Source organism: Melozone crissalis, unplaced genomic scaffold (genome assembly GCF_028551555.1).
Source record: "Melozone crissalis strain CALT ecotype California unplaced genomic scaffold, PUWL_Pcris_2 ptg000004l_1, whole genome shotgun sequence".
Taxonomy (NCBI): domain Eukaryota; kingdom Metazoa; phylum Chordata; class Aves; order Passeriformes; family Passerellidae; genus Melozone; species Melozone crissalis.
In genome coordinates, this window is record NW_026535782.1 from 38,292,421 (window position 1) to 38,315,487 (window position 23,067).

A 23,067-nucleotide genomic window follows, 5' to 3' on the forward strand; every position below is an offset into this window, starting at 1 on the left:
CAACAGCAAGGCACTGTCTCAGCATTTGCAGTGACCTCATGGCATCATCTTTAAGGGGCTCTGAACACGTTAAGGAAGAGCAAGAAATTAAACTGTGATCCTGTCTCACAGCCACAAACCTACAGAGTCATCTGAATATACGATGGGAAGTGGGCTGCACTCCCCAAAGGGCTGAAATGTCCCACTGCTGGAAAGTGTCAAGGACACACACACTGCAGGTTGTGTCAGTGCTGGAGAGCCAAACCTCCAGAATATGGGCGTGGGATATTACTGACAGAAGGTCAGTTCTGTTGCTGTGCCATTTCCAATACAGCTGTGACTTTGCTCTGATGGCAGATGCTAAGGTTAACTGGGATATCTATACATATCTTTACATGTATTTCTTGTATCAGAGCAGGTGGGATTAGCAGTATGATTATTCATCCAGTCCTTCTGCTCTGGGTTAGGTTTACATCAGTGTGCTATCAAAATATGCCTGAGATTATTTTTCATTCATTAGAGAGAAATGCACAATCAAATGTGGATACAAGTTGGTAAGAGCAGCATGCTGATTAGATGCCCCAATCCAGTGTGTGCTGAGAGATACAGTGCAGTATTAAAGCTTTTGCTGTACTGCTTAATGCACAGCTTATTGCATAAAAAACAACTTGTTTCTACCTTGATACATTGCAACCTCTTTCGGACTATGAAATATTTTCATCTTCTTATCTTCCTTTGAGGATATGTACAACATTGCCTACACATCAGATTCTGACTGCCTGAAAGAAGGATCATAGAAAAGTCTCAGCTGCAACATGCAAGTGGCAAGGGACTGCAACTGCAAGTACAGACAGCTGGTAGAATTGTGTGCAAGTGTTATCCTTGCTCTCCATCAGTAACACCCAGGAAAGCAGCACAGGGGGCTGGTGCACTGTAAGGCAATAGCATAGCTAGAAGTGTTCTGCCAGGGTGTCTATTCTGGTTTTGTCTCCTCTAATAGTAGCTATCCTACATGAATACATAGTGGTAAATCACTCCTCAGAATTGATGTAAATGGTTGAGTGAACACTCGTACATTGTGCATTCCTTAGGTATGTTTGTATTTGTGCATACGTGTGGTAATGACCAACAAGGTAGAATATATTTGAAGTTTCAACAGAGAAATACATGACAAAGATATTTGATTAATGTTGCAGTAGGAATTAACCTGGAACCAAATGGACACAGCACTCTTTTTTCTCAGTATAACATTGTCAAGTGTACAGTATTCCACAGATTCTCTTACTCACTTTATTTTACCTAATCCATGCAAGTTTTAGCTTTTATGCTTATTCTTAACACAAATTATGCAGATAGCTAGCTTTGCACTGGATTCTTGGTCTGGCCAGGTGTTTTTTCCAGTGGATATAACTATTTGTGGTGAAAAAGTAGTTGACATTTCAACTACCAGGGCTTTTCTTTACAGGACAAGTCCAAGGTGTTAACTGAAGTTACAGTCTCATAAGCAAAGGTTTTGTTGAAACAAATCAATAAATAAAAATAACTTGCCTGGACCAGATTCAATTCCCCAAAGAGTCTGAAGAACCTCAGATCTAACACTCACAGAATTAAAATGATGACCTGTGAGCTATTGTTTCAATTGGCCTTGGTACTAGATGAGTGGAAGGGGGCAAATGTGATCCTAATAACCCCTAAGGGGCTTGAAGGAGCCCTGGAGAACTACTGAGTTGATTTGCATGCTTGGAAAATTGGTAGACACCTGCCTGCATACAACAGTGAAGATTCAGTACAGCTTTTGGAGAAGCAAGTCATGTCTCATGTTTCTGTAGGAGTCCTTTGGAGAAGTCAAAGAGCATACAGAAAATTGCAAGTCAATCAATAGGTTGTATTTGGCTTTCCAAAAAGCTTTTGACAAGGTCCTTTGAGAATATTTTTAAAGAAATCAAATTGTTATTAAGAAGGACAATTCTCTTGTGAGTGGTTAAAGGAAGGAAAGTAAAAGGGAAAAATGGTCAATTTTCACATTGGTGAGAGGTTGCCAGTACAGCTGTGTAAAGGTCTCTCCTAGGATCTGCACTGTCCAGCAGGCTCATTAAGAGCCTCTGAAGAGAATAAGAAGTGAAATAAAGTAGCAAAACAACAGATTTCAGGATAGCTTGGACTAAAACTGAGTATGCAAGAGTACACTGTTCTAGTAGATAGTAAAACAGAAGGTAGAACTAATATTGTCAAAAGAAAGGAATAATTCTTTAGCAGAGGGATATTTTGGATTCCCCTTTTACAATTCCACAACTGCTGTTACATCTCCACACAGTGTATAAAAAATGTCCATTTAATGCTATATGGTAATCAAAACAGCAAACACAATTATTGGGAATTATTAGGAAAGGAAATGAGCAGCAATATGTCAGTGTATACAACCACTGACTTTGTATTGTCTCAAAAACATTACATCAGAACTAAGCAAGGTACACGGAAAGGCAAAGAGCTATGATCAGATGTATATTATTTACAATCTTTGTAAAGCCTAACTAGACTAGACGACTTCAGCTTTAAAAAAATTATAACCATAGGGAGATATAAATAGAAGTATATAAAATAAGGGACATGGAAAAAGTAAATATGAAACAATTATTTTTCCTAAAGAATAACTTAGGAATCACAGTGGTCAGGGGACAGACTTAAACCAAGTTAACATATTGTTTTCATTCAAATATTTTAATTTAGAATAGGCTTGGGATTGCTTTGTATTCCACTTGGAAACCCATGCTTTTGTTCTGAGAAATGACATGTTAGCATGGATACATGCATAGCATGCATATACACACATATCAGTGTGTATATGTGCACACTGATAGCAACACAGCACAAATAACAGTTATGTAAGCTGCTCATTGTCTTGCTAATTTGTTTTATCTCAGGTTACTGCCTTCTGTATGTGTAGTTCAATGGAGTCTTCCTATGTAAATTAAAATACACAGCACAGTGTTTACTGTGGTTTCGTACAGTACATATACAACCATAGTTATTCTGATGTTAGGGTACTGCTGCTGTCTGTCAAAAAACCAAATAATATCAAATTTGTCAGAAATGGTGATTTTGTGAAGCTGGTACTTTGCTTCTAGCACAAGATTAGGGCCCCAACATATTTTATTCAGTTAGCCCAACAGTAAAAAGGTTCTTCATTCTTAATTACTTCTTCAAGCCCCACAAAACAACATTCTAGAGTGTTTATTAAAATTAGACAGCTAGTCCTGCACTGCCTAGGGAAGAAAGTTATTGCTTTTTGCATGAGGACATGGTTATGCAGTGAATTTCTTAATCTCAATTACCTCTTGTGTAACTGGATTACAGAGGAAAATATTAACATGAGTAATTTGTTTGCTGATGTGCAACTCCCTCATTTTGAGCCTTCTAACAATACAATAAGTCTTGGTCTAAAAAAATAATTGGTAAAGTCTGTGGCTAAACCAGCCAATTAATTTGATTTACACTTACTCATCTGAACTGAAGGTGACTATCAACCCCAGGCAAAAGCCCTGATTTTATTTCAGCAGCTAAGTAAAAGCTAAGATCTCAAAGGAGGAACCATGCACAAAAAATTATTCCATGTAAGATTAATGTTTCAAGAACATAACAGTGTACTGACCTACCCCAGAGCATCAGCAGCAAAGGTAGCAGAGAGGATTACAGGAATACCAGCATATCCACGACCCTCTTCTAACTGGAGCTGATTCAGAAAAACAGATCTAGGAATTAATCTTTGCATTCTTTCACACTGGAAGAAAGAAAACTGGTGCAGCAATTTGAGATAGAAGTTCTATTTCCATATTAAGAGAATAGAAAGTACAGAGACACGCTCTGCTATGGATATGCAAATAGGCTGGCATAATCCTAGAAAAATACACAATAATTAATGCAAAGCAATCTTTAATCAAATAATTAAGTATACAACAAATTTGAGCTAAAAGGATCCACCTCCAATAATGCTGGGTGAATAACTAAAGTAGGATGAATAATTCAAGTAGGAAAATTCTGAAGTCACATAAATCTGATAACTGCTGTTTTCTTACATTTGCTTCCTCTTTTCACACCTCTGGACCTACCACGCACTGTAGTTTTCTGAAAATAGACTTTGTAATGGCAAATTAATGAGCTTCTATGACACTACTATTTATCACATCATTCCTTTTTATATTGAAGATACAACAAAACATTTTTAAATTTGAAACATCAAAATATGGAACTGCCCAGTTTTATTTTGATGTTAGTATTTCATCAAACTATTGCTTTTCCCAGCAATATCCCAGTGAAGACACTACCCTGCATTAGCCCAATCCCATTTCACAGAAACCTTCAGGTGTGAAGAGACCTTTGAGGTCATCGAGCCCAACCATTGCCCCTCACTGCCAAGTCCACCACTGCACTGTGCCCCTTAAGTGCTACATCTACACATCTTTAAAATACCTTCAGGGATGGTGACTCCACCACTTTCCTGGCTAGGCTGTTCCAGTGCTTGACAACCCTTTTGGTCCAGAAATTTTTCCTAATGTCCAACCTAAACCTCCCCTAATACAACTTGAGGCAGTTTCCTCTTGTCCTATCACTTGTTTCCTGTGAGGGGAGGCTGAAACATTTCACCACCACCCCCACCATTTGAACAGAGAAGCAACAGTTCAGATTTGCTGTGGAAGCCAAGTCAATTTCTTTTTTTTTCTGATAGGATTTTTTTTTTACATCAAATCATATTTTCCAATTATTTTGAATGTACCTGGATCTAATGCACATTGTGTATACAGTAACTAAACATTTGTAGCAGCTGATTTAATTATTATTCAGTTTGTCTGTTTATTGTGCATTTTTCTCTCGCTACAATTTTTAAATTTCCTTTCATAGAAATTCTCAGTCTCCCTTTTCTACTTCCTTCTATAATATCCTGTATTTCTCACATCCCTGTTAGGATGCTTGTAGTGAAAATGTACATCATGCTGAGGACATGTTTGTGCTACAGCTCTGCCTTCTCTTTGGTCAAACACAGCTTCAATTAAGTTCTCACAGAAATCACCTCTAGTGTTTAGAGCTTAGATTATTCTGGCAGGCCCATTTCCAGTGGATATCAGGAATGGTAGAGTGGGTGAGATTGTGGAGTATCTGATACCTAATTTTCCTGTTATTTATAAATTCCACTTGAAGTAGGGTCTCCTTATTGGCATAAGAAGTTTCCAAGGGTCCTTAAAGTGAAAGGGCATCAGCAAAGTGGGAGATTATGACAGTGTTTGTCAGTTAGTATCCAGCAAGCACATGCAGTATGATGTTGCTCCATATATGAGTTTTATCGCCAGATGGAGAAGAAAAAAAAAATAAATCTGTTACTGCCTATACATTACTATTTGCTGCTAAGTAAAAATATTCCTTCTGACTCCAGCAGCTGTGGATTTAAAGGCAGCCACACTGACATTAAGGTTGACAGCTATTCAGCCACATAGGAACATGTTTTCATGAATAAGGTGCTGAGAATTTGTTCTAATGTGTTGTTTTCCCTATGTTTATTTCAAACACTCTCCCTTTTTCCTCCTTGACTTACAGGAGCTAAATAAGAGACATGTTTTGCATAATGAAAAGGCAAAAGAGATTAACTCTAGGTTGCCTTTGCCTGCTGAAGTATTTTGTCAAGTCCCATTTCAAGGAGTCTTTTTAAAAATCTTAATATTATGACTTTGAAGGAATTCTTTGCTGTTGCATAAGCTGAAAATGCTTCTGATAATAGCAAAGGAAGGTTTAAGAACAGCATTCAGGTCATGACCCATCTCAGATATTTCTTCAGATGAGCATGAGTTTGAAACTTAACTTGTAGTTTCCATGAGTTACATTGCCAGCTGTTAGTGACTTGGAAAAATTTAGGACCCAGCTAAAGCAAATAGCTCTGATACTGCTTTAAAGAATTTCTCAATGACTGTTTGTAACTTACCATATTTCTTACATTACTCCTGAATAGGAAATTAAGTGCTGGGGGTGACATATTTGTTATAATTCTTTAAGAAAGCCGTGGTTTATATACTTTCAAATACACACACACATACAAACTCAAAAAGTCTCTAAATAGATGGGGTTTTTTGGTGAATACTCCACCAATAGCAAATCTTTTGTTTAGAAGGAAGTGATTTTTCAGGAGACTTCCTGCTATCTTCCTGCTAAGTTTGAGCAGAGAAGTCTCATTTCTACCTAAAACTCAGTTCAGGTAAGCAGCTGTGATTTTGCTGGTGTCCAGTATATTGTCATGTTCTGCAACATATTCTAGTATTGGCACTGCAGGATGACATCTTAAAAAACTCTCCATTGTACCTATCCTGAGTTGCAGGCTCTTTTTAGAATTAAAAATAAGTGGAAGAAAAAAACTACATTAAGATTCCAGTGGAATAAAGAAACAGCTGCTTTCTATGCTATTTTCTCTATTTGACAAAAATAAAGCAACCCCATTCCTACAGTAAATTTTATATAAATTGCTTTTCTCTCTGCTTAGTCATTCTGCCTGTAAGTTTTTAAATAGCCAAACAGGATATAAAAAGAAATAACTCCAGATCACTTAGCACACACTATGGTGTTAATATAAACTGTCATGTTAGATTACCATCTGGCAAAGGTGTGTAAGGTAAGCGTTTGTAAGGGATTACATTTGGTTATTCTCAAAGAAAGACAGCAATTTTTTAATTAAAATGAGAGGTTCTTCTAGTTAGCGAGGAAATTAAACAAATAAATTGTTGATATCAAAGTGGATATCTGTTAAAAAATCTTACCATAAAGGTGACAATATGTAGAAAAAGAACTTTTTATAATTTATTTCAAACTAAAAGGAGGAAGAAAATCTTTCTTCTGACATTGTTCAGGCAGTTCATGTGATTTACCTAAAGAGGCAAACATATGCCATAAAGAAGGCAGTAGAAACAAAGCCAAGTTATCTAAATTAGAAAGCACGCTAACCCTGATGTTCAGTCGTGCTGCGGGCTGGAGCACCGTTAGCGGCTGGAAGCTGCCGGTGACCCTCGGCAGTGGCGGCGCCCGCTCCGCCCCCTGGCGGCAGCGCGGCGCAGCGCGGGGAGGCTCCGCAGCCGAGCGCGGCTCCCCTCACCGCCATGGACTGCACCGTGGTAATTCTCACTGCAAAGGCGTTCTCCAGGGCTCAAAAACCCCACGTTACTACAACAGTATAATTACACTGACAGAAGTTGTTTCTGGCAGTTGCACCCTCCGTGCTAGCGGTGGAATGAGGTTTGCAGATTTGTTCCACAGATAGGTTGGGCAGAGGCTGTCTCTTTATTCAGCACTTACTGCCTCAGAGCACCACTTCCGAAGTGCTCATCTCTCCATGTCTCTGTCAAATGTTTAAAATACTTACCAATTATCTAACTCAAATTAAATCATGGTGGTTCAAACAGACTGTCCTAGGAAAACTGCATTAAACCAGTTCATGCATTATGCTCCACACACTGCCATCTTACTCTCAAAGACACAGTACATCTTATTTTTACTTCCAAAACTGTTCTCAGAGATTGTTAAAACAATATTAAGATTTTATACCGAGATTACATGGCAGAAAGCTTTAGGAAATACATATATTCCACTTCCACTCATACTAAAATGAGTGATGGCGACAAAAAAAAGGCAGGAGATAGTGAAGGAATAATAAAATACAACACTTTAATGTAACTGCTTAGGAGTGGCTTGGGCAATGGCAGAGCAAGCCAAAAAATGTCCTTTAAAAGAAGTTACTATCTACCCATTTGATTATGCGGCAATATGAAAGATTCATCTCTTTGGGACGCAGAAGCTACTTGGGAGAAAACACAGGCTATCAAGAGTTTAGTTGATTTTTGAAGATTTAATTCCTGCAACTTGTTTCAGCTAGCAACTAGCATAACACATACTTGCAAGACATTCTATAATATTTGAGAAGCTGACAGTTGCAAAAATGTTCTTGAAATATAAAGTGTTCAAAAATGTCTTCCATAAACTTTAAAATCAGAACAATTTTAATTAAGTTTTTATATAAGCATGCTAAAAATACCTAAAACTTTTTACAGTTGTAAACAACCGTAACTACACAGCTTTTATTTATTTGTTTTAATCTTTATGCTTTTTCCTAATTTTATTGAGAAACAAAGCTTTGTTCCTCCAGCAAGGACCACTATTCCTGTCCGTGCTTTGCATCCCTTAACACCAATTAGCACAACCTTGGTGCTGCTTGTGCTCTCAGGTTTCCTGCTGTTACTGAGATGGGGGAGGAGGTCGCTGCCAGGGCCCTCAGCCGAGTGAGCTGAGCACACTGCTTGGTGCTGCACCACTGGGAGCCACGAGCCTCAGCACGACAGAGCCCGCCACTGGGTTCACAACCAGACACAGGAATTGGGGCTGCTCTTCAAAAGTGGCATGGGTTGGAATCAAAAAAAGATAAGGTTGTATTGCGGGGCTGTCAAAAAACTCATTTCCCTGTTGGGAGGGGTGAATTAGTGGATTTCACAGTAAGTGCCCACAATTTCATTGGTAATTAGCATATCAGCAAGGTGATGCTTTGTTCCCACAGTAGAGAAAAAGACACTCATTTATACCACCAGCTGAATTGGAATCTGATGTACTCTCTAAAATGTGCAGATGACAATAGTGAGCTGAAAGTCCACTTGAAGCATTTTGTGATGAACATTTTAAGAACCAGACCAATGCAAGCAGATTATTTGATATAGAAACCATTGTGTCCATCACTGCTTACCTGAAATCTGGTCACTGCAGGGAGTTTGCTTCTGCAATACTTACATACACTTGGTAGTCTTGGAATTGTAGGTGCTTGATAGAATTCTTTACCTTTATCATTACATTCTCAATACATTTATTAAAAAATATTTTAAATAAAGGTAACCATTTTCATGGCAGACATAGGAAATTTTCTGCAGCTGGCAGTTATCCTTTAGAGATCATTTGTGATCCCAGATTAAGACTCCCAATTAAATTCCTAAGTGAGACAGTGTACAAACAGAGCATGGCTAATGGAAATGGGAAATAAGGGACTTAGGCAGAAGGGACCCAAGCCGGTATGGTCTCTAAAGAACGCCCTCTCCACCAGGCTTTTTATAAGTAATACTGTAAGGCCACAAAGTTTTGATTTAAAACTGGGGCTTACCAACAAAGTTAGAGTTGCAGTGAGAACTGGAACAGCACATGCCAGAAAGATTCAGTGACCAAACCTGGGAAAGGGCCTCTTTTAAGTGAGCTGATGTGAAAGCTTCATTAGATATTAAACCAGCATTTCTAAACAAGATGAAGAGTGTTAAGCTAAACTGTAGACCAGTTTAAATTTCCCCAGAAAATGTAAAACAAAACATGGTAACAGTTTTCCTGCTAGACTTCTGGAGTCAGTTTTCTATATACAATGAAGTTCTCCAAACTATCTTCCATTTAGGTGTTTGCAGAATAAAAGCAAGAGGCTCTGCTGATAGTACAAATTTCCTGTCTAGGAGGTTATGAACACAGCAGAGCCTTGAGGATGAATTAAGCCTTTTTTATTTTTTTAATTCTGAGGCTTTTTGTAACTACGTTTGGTATAGCCTATTAGAGCTTAGTTTAACTTTGTACTTTCAAACATTAATAAATTAACTCTCCCTCTGCAGTTTTTTCAATAGCAAAACTAATTTCAGAATGACACTGTACTATCACTCTCAGTATGGTCAAGCTCACTACCAAGCACAACCATCTCCTCTGAACTGTCCACAGGTGATGTTCAATACTGTGCAACGGCCATGAAGTTGAAAATGCATCCAGTTACAATGAAGTGCTAGGAAGTGATACCCTGAATTTCAACAATTGTACTGAGAAGGGCTGCTTTGGGCTGTTATTTTGGATTTGGTTTGCAATTGGTTTTTCTCAAAACAAGCAAGTTTTTGTTTATGTAGTAAAAAAACTCCAGACATTTGATATTGCTATTTATTTCTTTTTAAAAATTAGATAATTCTCAATGTAATATTCTAGCAACATGCTACTAAGCATTCTATACATTCCTTCTTCAAAATAATTCCAACTAGATCTTGGCAAGGATAAACCAAATAAAAATTACTTTAATAGTACCAACCAGAGTTAAACCAAAGGAGAATTCCTCCCCTGAATCTGACATCATATTTATGTGAAATTGCACCACTCATACTTAATACTGTGTTGTCTTATGTAACTATTTAAATACAAATATTTCATTTCTCTGATAGAAACAGTGTGTGTATATTTTTTCATCTAATTCAGAATAATAAAATAAAAATTTCCATGGGAATTAAGAAGAGTTTCAACTAGGGCTTCATATGGCAGGCTTTAAAATAGTGCCTGAACCAGTTCTTCCACAGAGTTCTTGGTTAAAATCTGCACACTTTCAACAACTATTTCCAGCAGTGCAAACTATGTGTCCTCCAAAAAGTTATAATGAAAACAATTTAATTAAAACTGGTTTGACAACCTGAGTATGCAAAGTCAAACCACAGGATACTAAATACTTTTTGAGATTTGTTTGCTTATCTACAAACAGAACTTCCCTCCAAGATCCCATGGAGCAGAAACAATTGTGGTAGCAATTAAAAGATTTTAATTTGTCAGATTCAAGGTCACTAGTTAAATTATTCAGTCAGTTTTACTTCCAGCAAAGACAATCTCTTACAGGCATGTATGGTTTTGTACGTTGTTTCCTAAATTGTTTAGAAGCACACTCTTATAGTCTCCATTTTATGGTGTTGTGCTTTTTTACTTATTCATCTGTACCAGTTTTTAGCTGAAAATTATTGTTCAATTTGTACAAATCACCCATAATTTAAACTGTAAATTACATTTCATGTAATCTCACAATTTCTTTGGGTAATTAAGTGATTATCTACAGCTTTTTTATCAAAAAAAAGAGCAATATACAACTAATGAATCCCAGTAGGATTTTCCCCCCTCACAAGCACTGACATTATTTATTTAAACACACTGAACCAAATCCTTGGGCATGTCTGATGAGGTGTGCAGGAATCAGACATGCATGCAAAATGGCTCAAAGCTCACCTGTCACAAAGGGCCAGATCCTATATCAGGGCTATATCCTCTTCACAGAGAAAGGAAAAATAAAGTGTGAATGTCTAAATTACATCAACTGTACAGATACAGTGGACCTTCAAGCAGAAGGAAAGCCCAGTAGTATGCCCTCTTATTTAAATTCTCCAGCATTTACTGTTTTATTTTAGGAGTGCATATGGAAAGGATATATGGAACTCTATAGCACCAGAGGATTGTACTTAAAATCCTCTCGGGGCAAATTACACCGAATGCAGGGCCAGTTTAGGGCTGGTATTTTAATTTTCAGTAGCTATACTATTCTAGAGGATCTAGTCTGTATCATCATAGTGCAAATGTAACCTCTTATCTATAGATATCTTCTGGTAACAATCAAACATAACCTTAGAAAAAGAGGTATGCCTTGTTAGTGAGGCATGGTACACGGACTCTGCTATGTACCCAGGCACCTTCTTTCATTGCAGAACCATCCACTTTTCAGAAAACATTTGAAAAATAACATTTCCTTTGATAATATTAAAAGTAGATGATATGATTTTTTCCTCAGTAAATTATTAAAGTACAGTATAAACTGATTTTTCCAAAGTCATTTCAGTTTAAAATGGACTGAGAAAAGTTACAATGTTTAATGATAATTTCAGAAGAGTACCTGGTTCACAAACATTTTTTTTTAATGAGAAAACTGTCTGTAAGCAAAAAAATAACCACATTTTCAAGTCATTTGCAGACAGTATTTTAGGTGCCACCACCACCTGCAGTTATGATGATGATGCTTTGAACAAACAGAACAGTGTCCTACTGATGATCAATATTCATCCTCTTCATGCGATGAAGCAGGGCATCTTTTTCCATTTGGACTTCAGCAAGAGCCATTTTGGCTTTGGCTAGTTCCTGTTTGAGACATTCATTTTCTTCAATAAGCTGAAATGAAGGGGTTAGAAAAGAAAGCTATTAGCATAACTCCATACTGATGACTTTTTCCATTTCAGTAACTTCTGAAAAACCAAACGCTCCCATTCATTGTTGGGCAGAGGTTTGCTGAGGCTGAGCCAATTGCAACTGATTCTCAGTCAGTGAGCATAGAACATGGAGAGAGTTAATGCAATCAGCTCAAAAGGTGGGATAGATAGTGTTTCAGCTGTGCCATTTCCATTCTGGAGTGGAATGGAAATGACCCAAGATTGTGAGCTCTAGGATCAGATTCTTACCCAGTGAGAAAAACAGCAAAATTAATGTGTGGATTTCGTCATCATCCATTCAAAATCTGGTATGACTGATATATCAGTACAGATCTGACCAAACAGCTAAGTCCCTTGTTTTTGGTAGCTGTGTTGTACAGGAATGAAGGAGATAGGGAGAAGAAAACTCCCTTATAAAATTTCTTCTGACTTAAAGGAAAAGGGTCAGTGTGCAGTGTATTTTTACACTATTTAGAAAGCAGTGTTAAATTGCTGAACCACATCATAATATCCACGATCCATATTTTCCATTTCCAAAAGATTTCTAAACAAAAGTGTATCACAGGCCCACCCCCAGATAGCCTTACAATTATGATTAATAATCATTGTAAGATAATTTTGAGGAGGGAAAAGTGAAGTCAAAATGAGTTTATACCTCATTTTTAAGGAAGTCAGATGAATCCCTGCTTGATTTAGAAGGTCTGGGTGTCTCCCAAGTAGTTTGCGTGGCTTGGTCCTGTGTTTTACATTCAACAGATCCCACTGCTTGCTGCAATGTGCTGCTTGAATTCTTCATCTTTGACACATCATTTAGTTTTTGATTGTCTGCATTAAAGAAGTAGTGTGCAGGGGTTTTGTCAAAATTTTTTTAAGCTTTATTCTTATCAGTACAAAATTAAATCCACCTAAAACAAATATACTTATAATATTAAGTACATTAATATTTGCCAGTCAAAATCAAATTTAAGAATCAAATTTAATTAAAATTCATAACCTTTTAGAGGAAGAAAGAAACAATATGTAACTTCCAGCCTGGAGAAAATAAACACATTTTCATACCGACCTGTATCATCACCACAGAATATGCACTCTGAATAATCAGAAATTTGAGAACTATTAATATTGCTATTAACTTACTGTCTCCAGGTCCCTCTGAAGACTGTATTTACATTTAAAGACACAGTGAGATAAACCTGCAGAATCACATTTTTAAATTAGAAAATAATCTTAATTACTTGCCATTAAAGAAATTTTCTAGCATTTGTAAGTGAGTACACTATATAACACATCTTAAAATATACTGTTGTACATTAAGGGAAAAAGTCAGGGTCATGGTTTTACAGTAGTTTCTACAACTACCTGCAACACAAAACAATAAAGACAGCAACCACCTTGGAAATCTGTAAAGAAAGGCAATTTTTTTGTTTGCTTTGTAGAACAAAGGAACCCTAAACTTATCATGATGAAGTGATATGCACTGATGAAGCATATCCTGATGACATTATAAGCATATTTTTTATTTCTCCCAGATTGATTCAACTGTGGGTTATCACAGCCAATACACTATTCAAAAAGGTAATCTTCTTTTTCGTGACTACACTTAGAATTACGGCATATGGCAACACAGCTTACACAAACTATCAACAGTTATCATTTCATAATTAGCCACAAGTATGCACAAAGGAAAAAACAACAGGATTATTGAATTGAGATCAAGGTGCAGCAACATACAAACCTCTAATGAGAAAAGTGCCATCATCATTTCTTTCTATCCAGAGTATGTCAATATGCAGTTTTATGGGTACTAGCTCAGATGCCTTAAGATTTTCGCGTGGACTATCATCCTAAAAAACACACATAATAAAAAATGAGTTTACAAGGAAATAAAAATAGTTAAGTAGGATGTTTATTTAAACATAAGTGGATTTAATGAAACTTGAAAGGGAATGTTTCAGGGCAGAATTTTCTAATGGGATCTCCACTAAACTTTAGCTTCCTTTCTTTTCCCCCAGGGATCATTTTAAAGGCTCAAAATTATCTCTGGAGTAAGTCTGTTGAACTCAATATGTAGTCCAACAAAAATACTTCAAAGTGTTTTTACAGACATCTCAATAAGATTATATCCCAACTCAAGACATTTGTTAGCTCAGGAGCTGAGTCACAGATAAGAAGCCTGTGCTATCTGGTGTCTGATTTTCCCTTGAACTATTTAAAGATTGAATGGGTACAGCTATCATTCTTGAGCAGATTTTGTCTCTTCAGAATTTAGTTTGGAATCACACCAGCTGCAGTTTAGTTATACTACTGTATTTAACACAAGAGAAACCTCACAAATTACTTCTTTGGGGTCTCCCCAAGAAATCTTTATAGTTCATTATCCCTTTCAAACAGAATAATGAAGCCAGTATAATCAGAAACTATACATATCAGCATTAAATGTGTACCAAGAAAGCTGTTGAGATATAGCTTCCAAAGCTTCTTGAAACAGCATCGAGATTGCAGCAGAAAATGCAAACAATAAAATAATCTTTCCCAAATTCCTCCCCTGCCATGAAACACACTGCATGAAGTCTCATGCAGAAGAAATAAAAGAACATACTGCATTGAACAGGCAATGCAGCACACATTTGAACCATATCTTCTCACTCTATAATACCCAACAACTCTAGAGAAATCAATCATCTCTATGTCAAATCTGCAGTTTGTCAACCATCATGAGTAACTGCACCGTGACTTGTGTGCAGTGCTGAGTGAGCACTTTGGTGCTTTTGCTGCCAAGCAGAATCTTGTTGCCAGTTTATTATTGTACATTCGCCATCTCAAGCAGCTGCTTTCCCAAGAACATTTTGCTTATGTCAGCCTTCTTGTCAATAAACCAGAACAATCCTGGTTTTAAATGCAAGTGACTATGTGTAAAGGTTTTGCTATTTGCATTTAGGCATTCATGTTTGTGATCCACTGAAATCTGAGGAACAGATTCACAGCTCTTACAGAAAATGCTTATGCTAATCCTGTAGAGGAGGAACAACTCTAAGAGTGCCCAAAGATCCTCAGGGGATGGAAGGGCTGTATCACTGAGGGAAGGAATACTGATGCATTTTGAGTAGAACACAAGACAACTGCCTTTCCAGTCAATAATGATCTTGGCAGAATCAAGACCTTAGCCCCAGATGTAGAACTGGAGCTGCTCTTCCAATCCTCCCCTTGTTCAAAGTTTGTATGGGTGATTATTACTGTCCAAAGCAATGTAATAATTCTTCATTTGTTTTTCTGTTGTTCTACACCCCTCAAAAAAGTGTCCTTATCTTTATATTCAGTGGCTGTGCAGCACAGAACTCACCCTCTTATTTAAATGTCTGAAAGAAAGTCCCCTAAGAGACTTGAACAGAAGTGTCCTCTTAATGTTACTATTTTAAGATATGGTGCTGAAAATGCTTGCACTGTTCAGTATCTGTTTCTAGAAGAACATGAAATTTGGGTTGTGTTCAAGTGGTTTGTACTGTAATTCTATAACCCTTCTCCTTATTTTGTACAGAACTTTCATTGCAAGAGCTACCCTCCAACTAGGAAAGAGAAATAACCTTTAAAATCCATGGTTTGTAATTAGAAAATATATCCTTTGCTAAGCAAAAAACCCAACCAGAAAAACCCACATTGTGCCTCTAGAACCTTACATATAAAATTCCCAGACACTGTCACTCTACAAGAAAGATTTGGGAGAGGGGGGAAAAAGTATAAAATGTTAATTCATACAAATAGCTTGTTCATGCAGAAAATTCCCCTCCAGGCATACCACAGAGCTAACCAAATCTATGGATTTTAAAATTGTTTTAGCATTATCTAAAGACCTTTCAGAGTATGATAGCAGTTTCTTTGAAGTTAACTGTATCCAGATTAGTAGTTTATCATCAAAGAAACAAAAACACAATTTTTTTTGGAGCAGCCAAGTATCTCATTGTTAACATACTTTTAAATTAATCCTTGCATTAGAAACTTTTATCTTCATAGGCATCACTTCTGCGACAGTTTCATCTTCTAGAAAATGCTGAATGTTTGTGAGAGAAGATGTTAGAAATTCAGCACTGAAGTTCTCCACATGACACTGAAGAAACCCATTTTTTACAGCTAGCAGGGAATGTACAACAGCACTAGGCCCGCTTTCCCATCTCAGACTAATCTCAGGTGATGAATTAACAGGTCCAGCCACAGATTTACAGTCAGAACCTGTTGCAAAAAGAAAACAAATTTGCATTAAAATTTTGCATTGTACAGAAAATCAATTACGATGCAATTATTTCCACCTCTATTGTCTAACTGATTTCCCAAGAAGTATCATAGAGTTATTATTCATTAAAAGCAGTGTTGCAAATACAGAACTTCAGAGCAAATTTCTAAGTATAGCACTTTAAAGTACAAAAATAAAGAGCACATATAAAGGCTATTACCTCACTGTGACAAGAGAAAAGACAATGCAGAAGTATCACCATCCACAAAAATAAAATTCTTTCCTTGGTGCCTTGACGATGGATAACCAATTGTTTTGCATACTTTTCCACTAAGTCATTAAATTTCAATTCATAAAATCATTAAAGTCACTTCACTCTCTCGGGAGAGCAGGTATTTTCTTGGAAAGGCTGAACTTCCTAACTTAGGAACCATGAATGCAGTAAGATAGAGAGTATGACCACATATGCATTACTTGAGCGGCAATAGACTTGAATGTTAAAAAACTCTGTCACTTTCCTGCTAATGTCAGTATCTTTAATCAGTAAGGGCAATTACAAAATTCAACATAAAAAGTTCTGAAAACCATAATAAACTAAACTAAAGTAAAACTAAAATTAAAATTTAAGGTAACCAGATTGCAGGAGGTGGGCAGTGAGCAGTAACCATTTTTTGTATAAAGTAGTTCCCCATGGGATTCTCAAGTCATGTCATCACTATGATGGCTGGCCTACAGAAATTATCTCTATGACAAGAAGCACAATCACAGTAACAGAAAAAATGCATTAAAAGGTGAAAGCTACCTCAAGAAACTCAAGAAAAATCAACTGCATTATGTCAATTCATCATGCAACAGACACTGCCTAGAGCTACCGCAGTCTGACAAGGTAATTGATTTGCTTTTCTATTTGTACATTAATTGGGTTCCTCTTCCTGTACAGTGTGCAGGTTCATGGATGACCTAGCACAGCAGCAGAGTCAGGACTTGTGCACTTATCTACTGGCACTAGAGTCGGTGTAGATGGACACACTGTCAATCTGGGCCGACAAAGACCAATGACAAGATGAACATGAGAACCTTCAGCCTCTGCTGCTCCCTTTGTTACCTCTGTGAATAGGAGTTTCCACAACACTGACAGCCACGACTCCATCCTTCCATCTTTCCAATGTTTGAGAAGTGCTAAATCTCATATTCCCTTTCTCCACAAAAACCCACTCCAAAAACCAAGCAACCAACCAAAACCATACTACAAGTATCAACTATCTTTTTAGGTTCAGTCCAGACAAAAGTGAATAAACTACCAGCAGCCCAGGAGAAAGAGACACTCTCCAGAAGAAGAACAATGACCACACTGTTCAATGAATCTCTGCAACTGGTTCAGGAAACTTTGTTTCACCTCAAGGATCCATATACTTCCCACACATACAGATAAAGAAATAAGCAGTAGGTGCCCTAAGTATTTCTGCACCTGAAGAGTGCCTGCATCACTGCTGGAAGGATCCAAAGTACAGAAAAAGAGCAGAGGAAAAGAACACACATTTAGTCTCAGCCTTGAGTCAATTTTAGTTATCTTGCAGATACCTGAAAGGGGCAGAGTCAAGGGAAGATGGAGTAAATGCTTTAAAAAAATCTGGAAGCTGCTGTGAACTGCTGTTGCCTTCTAAGAAGCAGGTTCAGCATGATTAGATCTCAGTAAAAGCACAGCCCTCCCACAATAATTCTGCCATACTCCATCCCTCCTTCTTTTAGTTTTGCTGCCAGGCAAGATCAGATAAAGTAGCAGTCCTGCATCCAGCCCTGCAGGGAATTGCACAGCTGCCATGTAGCCTTCAACTTAGTCCAGCTTTTAGCCACATTATTCCCTTTTTACATCTACTGCATTAACAGAATAGTACATTTTAAATGGTTATTTTCATCCAGAGTATCTTGGAGACTGTAATTATAAGTTGAGTATTCACTGCATTGCATGGTTCCTCAGATTACTGGTTTCAATTGTTAATGCAGCACTTGAGAAAGTTTTATTAAAGGTCTTGAAGAGGGAGGTTGCTTTTATTGGGATATTATCGTACACATTTGCTCACCTGTTCTTTTAGCTGTATTTTGTTACTATTAACTCTTTTAAACAGTCTCTTTTGAGCTGATTCTCAAGCTTTTTCCAAACTTTTTCTCTTTTAGTTCTAATAGAAATGAATATGGGACACAGGGAGCAGGAGCAGAAGATTCCTGACAGTACAGAAATCACAGTGAAGAGAAAAGATCAGTCGAGAGAATATGTACATTACAGAATAGGAGTGCATAAAAATGCATTAAAAATGCATAAAAAACCAAAAAAAGTGTTGTTGGCTCATCCATTCAGGTACCTGCCAGAAAGAGAAAGGAAGAGATACAAAGTAGAAGTATTTGGAGATTCCAATCACGTTATATCCTTTCTACCCATAAAATAATTAGACAGTGCACAAGCCTCTCATTATCAGCTGAGAAGCATTATCACTATCAGAGGCTCCAGTTGAAGATACAAAGAAGAGCAGGAAGGTGGTATGTTCATATTATTTACTCCCTCCAGCTTTTACAGAGGATATGGCAGATAACCAGAAGTCAATTTGCCTGTGTGAACTGAAGGTCAGCCATGAGTGCTCCCTGCTGGATGTTCTCCTAGCCTTCAGATGTTGACTACAACATCATGCAACAGCTGCTCAGGCAGCAGCTGCTGGCAGTGGCTCAGCTTACCAGAAAATGTTCTTTGGCTAGGGGATCAGAGGTTGTCCCACCTCCAAAGCTGAAGCACCTGCTGAACAAAAGCCATGCTGATAGAAGGTTGGAATAAGAAAATGGCAGCCAACAGCTGCTACAGCTATTTCCTCAGAAAGGAACTCAACGGAAGCTGGTGCGTCAGGGACCTGCCCCAAAAACCCTACAGTGCAACAGAGCTTACATCCAGCAATCCATGTAGAAGGCTGGCAGAGGGGAGCAAAGCAGACTGTGACATGAGCTGCCATACCAATACATCATGAAAAGGAAAACAAATCATCCACGAGAACTCGGTTCTTCTGGCAAAGTACTCATATTGTACTCATATTCTTGGGTGTGAGTACAATATATAAGTACATATATTGAGTACGTATATGTCTCTGAAAGACACCAGTTGATCTAGCTGTGCAAATACTCGGCATGAAACTACACTATTTGTATTAAGCTTAAAAAAACCAAAGACAACCGACCAACAAAACCCCCAAAAAACCAAAACAAACAAAAAAACCCAACCCAAACCAAACTAAAAAGTTATCTATCTTTAAAGCTTGTATTTCCTGACAGAGGACATGTTTAAAACTTTCTTAAACCACATATTATAAGCCTGTTTAAACAGTGTGTGTCATTTAATCTAGAGAAACTGATCTTGAAAAAAAAGAAACATTCCTTCAAAGGAAGGTACATAAAGCAAAGTACTATTGCAGTCACAAGGAGTTCCATCTTCAGGAAGCAGTAACACAATGCAATTTGTCATGGTAACACCCCCAGCAGCCAGGCCCCACATAGCCTCTCATTCACCCCCCACCAGTGGGATTGGGGAGAAAACTGGAAGGGTAAAAGCCAGAAAACTTGTGGCTTAAGACAAAGACAGTTTAATACAAAAACCAAAATCCAAGAACATAGCCCCATACCAGTCACTAGGAAGACAATTAATTCTACCCCAGCCAAAACCAGCTCATAATGCAGCTTACTTTATTTTTAAAAAAAGCAAACTAATGACCAGAATTCAATGCAATGCACCTTTTTACCCACATGATCATACACAATTCCATTTATTTATTCTTCCTTTTTAATGTATGGCAATGAAGAAAGAAATCAGAGTTCTAAACTAGCATAAAAGGGATGCTAGGCTAACATAAAACTGTGTTTTCATTTTTATTTACTTGGAACAAATGTTTCCAGTTCCAATTTCAACATGCTGAATTGTTAGCTCTTACCAACAGTTCTGTTGCACAGATATTGTCGAACACCAATATTTCCTAGTTGGTTTGGTATCACTTGGTTGACCTGTAAGCATATTTCTGTGTCTTCTCCTCTGATGTCAATTTCACCATTAATACCAAATACTTGAAAAACCACAACAGACATCTGTCAACAAAATCCAGATAAAACAATATAAGATTATAAAATTATTTTACAGTGATTATTGTTTGTAAGGTATGTCTAAACCTTTTCCATCACAAAAGGAAAACAGCCCTTTGTATTGAAAGCTCTTGCTCACAGAGAAGCAAAAAGTTCTCATTTTCTTATCCTTTTCTTTTTGTACACATTGGCTTATAGTAGATTGCTCAACAGCCTGTCCAAAGACAGACACTTGTACTGATGCCAATTCAGAATTGGCTAGAGAAGCCATGGAAGTGAGATACAGTTTCCTTACTGACAAGAGAAGCACATGACCTATGTGTTACCTGAAATATCAGGTATCTGACATTACCTACAACTGCATTCAACTTTATGCATATCATAAGCACAACCAAGCACTTGCAGTGCTGAATCAAACCAGGTTAAAAAGCTAGGATAGGCTACTAAACTTTGGCTATCTGCATAGTAGTCGGCCCTTTTTCTCTATTTACAGGGTTGCAGTATTTTTAAAAAATAAGCAGAAGCCAGTTTTAAGTCAGCTTTGGTATCAGAAGATGTATATCCATCATCATTACTAGTATTTTGGGTTCATTTTTCTAATGGCTCAAAAAATCACCTCTAAAAGGAGACATTTTAGTCGTGCTTTAAGGTTTAATTTACAGAATCATGTGTTCTAATGGAATTCAATAACATTACCATTTCTTCACTAGTCTCATGGGCATTTTCTGAAGCAGCACTCATGGCATCTGGAGATGACCCATCACAATTTTCCATCACTGTGCCTCCTTCATGGACATTTCCTGATGGACTTTGATAGTTTGTGGCTGTAATACCTTCCAAACACACATCAGAAAAAATGTGAATTTAGCACAGCATAATCTTAATCACTTCCCCATTAAGAATAAAGTCAGTGACTGTTACTGAATGCACACATTAACTCATTTTTTAATACAAGTTGAGTGGCTTATTAAACAAATATTTATAACTGAAGTGCCAAATCCATTCCTCTTATAGAGAGTTCCACGTTCTAGATGCTAATCAAAAGTAAAGCAGGATATAGTGACAAAACCAATACAGCACTCCACATGCATTGTTAAAAAAACCTGTGAAGGCATTTTTTTATTCTTCCAAATCAAATAATATAAATGTGATGCAGCCAGAAAAAAAATTCAAGTTGTGCATCTAAAATACCGCACAGTGCCTTTAGAGCAGATGCTTGTATGTTTAGAGAAATAAGCTACATATCTTTTTATTAGAGCAATCATAATCATGATAGTGTTTCCTTGACAACTGGAAAGCATAGATACTTAACCTGCAGTTAAATATTGTTTAACAAGCTAAAAAGACATATAAAGGTTATTTAAAATGGAAAGTGTATTTCATGGCATACTCCCACATAAGCACATGCAGGAATACTCCTACAATTCAAATATATAACAGGCTTGCAAGTGAAGCAGTCTTCTCATTACTGCTCTAGACTGAAGAGAAATCCTACAGAAAAAAAACCAATCTTATGCTAATTAGAATTATCAGAAAAGAGGTATCAATAAGGTATTCTTACTCTATTTCCTGACATGGGAAAATTATTTCATCAGTATATACACAGATGAGCAAGAATTGGACAAATACCTGCTATTAGACAGTCAATACTTGGGAAATACTCCTTGAGGGATGAACTGCAGGGAGACTACCAAACCTATCTAACTGGTAATTAGCACAGAGAGCATTAGTGAAAATTCGTTTCTTTTTTATCCACTTCTAAAATGAAAGCTTCTTTACCACTTCAAGTGTAACACTGATTCAGGCTCCAACCTGTAAGTATTGCAGCCAAAGCAGTTGCTTTCAAGCATAGCAAGGAACCAGTTCTGCCTAATTCATATTTGCAACACAGCACTTCAATGCTCTTATCTTCCTTAAGAGAGGAAAATTAAGCAGTGTTAAGATTAAATAGTGCTGCTTAAGTAGCGCACGTTATTGCTTTCCCCTGAAATTATATGTGGTGAATACACTTGATATTACTGGTGAAGGTAACAGAAATAGTCTTGTAAAGTATCCAGGATTTGCTGGACTAGAATCCTTTTGAGCATGACTTGAATAACAAATAAGTTTTTCATGTATTGCTTAAAAATATTTTGTGAAACCTGCTTACCTTTCTCCAGAAAGCTTTGACTATCACTTCCATCACTCTCTATCAAATGATCCTCTAGCATCATACTATCAATAGAGATAGTGTCCAGAGAGACTTGTGATGGACTTCTCTTCATATTTTTGTAAGAAACAGAGAATGCAGGGAGGTTGGACGAGCAGCGTTCCTTGGGCTTAGCACTTTTAAAATATAAAGATATGAGGAAAATATTATTTATATTAAATAATACATAGAAGTTACATTAAAAATTCCTCTAAACCAAGCAAGATATAAATGAAAAAGTCTGATTATTCAATAATCCTTTGACAAGACAAGGTAAATGTAGAAACAACACATATTCATGTAGGTATTTATGTCAATACTTCTCTCAATACATATTTCCTGACACTTAAACTAAAAGTAAATAGTTTAAATCAATTAATTAACACTAATTTTAACTTCCGCTGAATGCTGGATACTGCATAACTTTTTACATGCTTTAAAAATTTTCATCTACTAGAACACAGAATCACAGAACAGCCTGAGTTGGAAGGACCATCGAGACTAATTCTTAAGATGTTCCCTTCCTGACT

General features: G+C 37.1%; 1 protein-coding gene across 2 annotated transcripts in view; it reads right to left on the reverse strand.

Moving 5' to 3' along the window:
* Positions 1 to 9,934: 9,934 nt before the first annotated feature.
* BLTP3B (bridge-like lipid transfer protein family member 3B) overlaps positions 9,935 to 23,067 on the reverse strand; it is a 48,046-nt gene continuing 34,913 nt past the window's right edge. For both annotated transcript variants that reach the window (XM_054273826.1, XM_054273835.1), the window contains 7 exons: positions 22,499 to 22,674; positions 21,046 to 21,182; positions 20,205 to 20,355; positions 15,982 to 16,238; positions 13,750 to 13,858; positions 12,670 to 12,839; positions 9,935 to 11,976 (listed from right to left, as the gene is read on the reverse strand). In XM_054273826.1, coding sequence (XP_054129801.1) covers positions 11,851 to 11,976; positions 12,670 to 12,839; positions 13,750 to 13,858; positions 15,982 to 16,238; positions 20,205 to 20,355; positions 21,046 to 21,182; positions 22,499 to 22,674 — 1,126 coding nt within the window. In that variant the 3' untranslated portion in view covers positions 9,935 to 11,850. The remainder of the gene's footprint in view (positions 11,977 to 12,669; positions 12,840 to 13,749; positions 13,859 to 15,981; positions 16,239 to 20,204; positions 20,356 to 21,045; positions 21,183 to 22,498; positions 22,675 to 23,067) is intronic.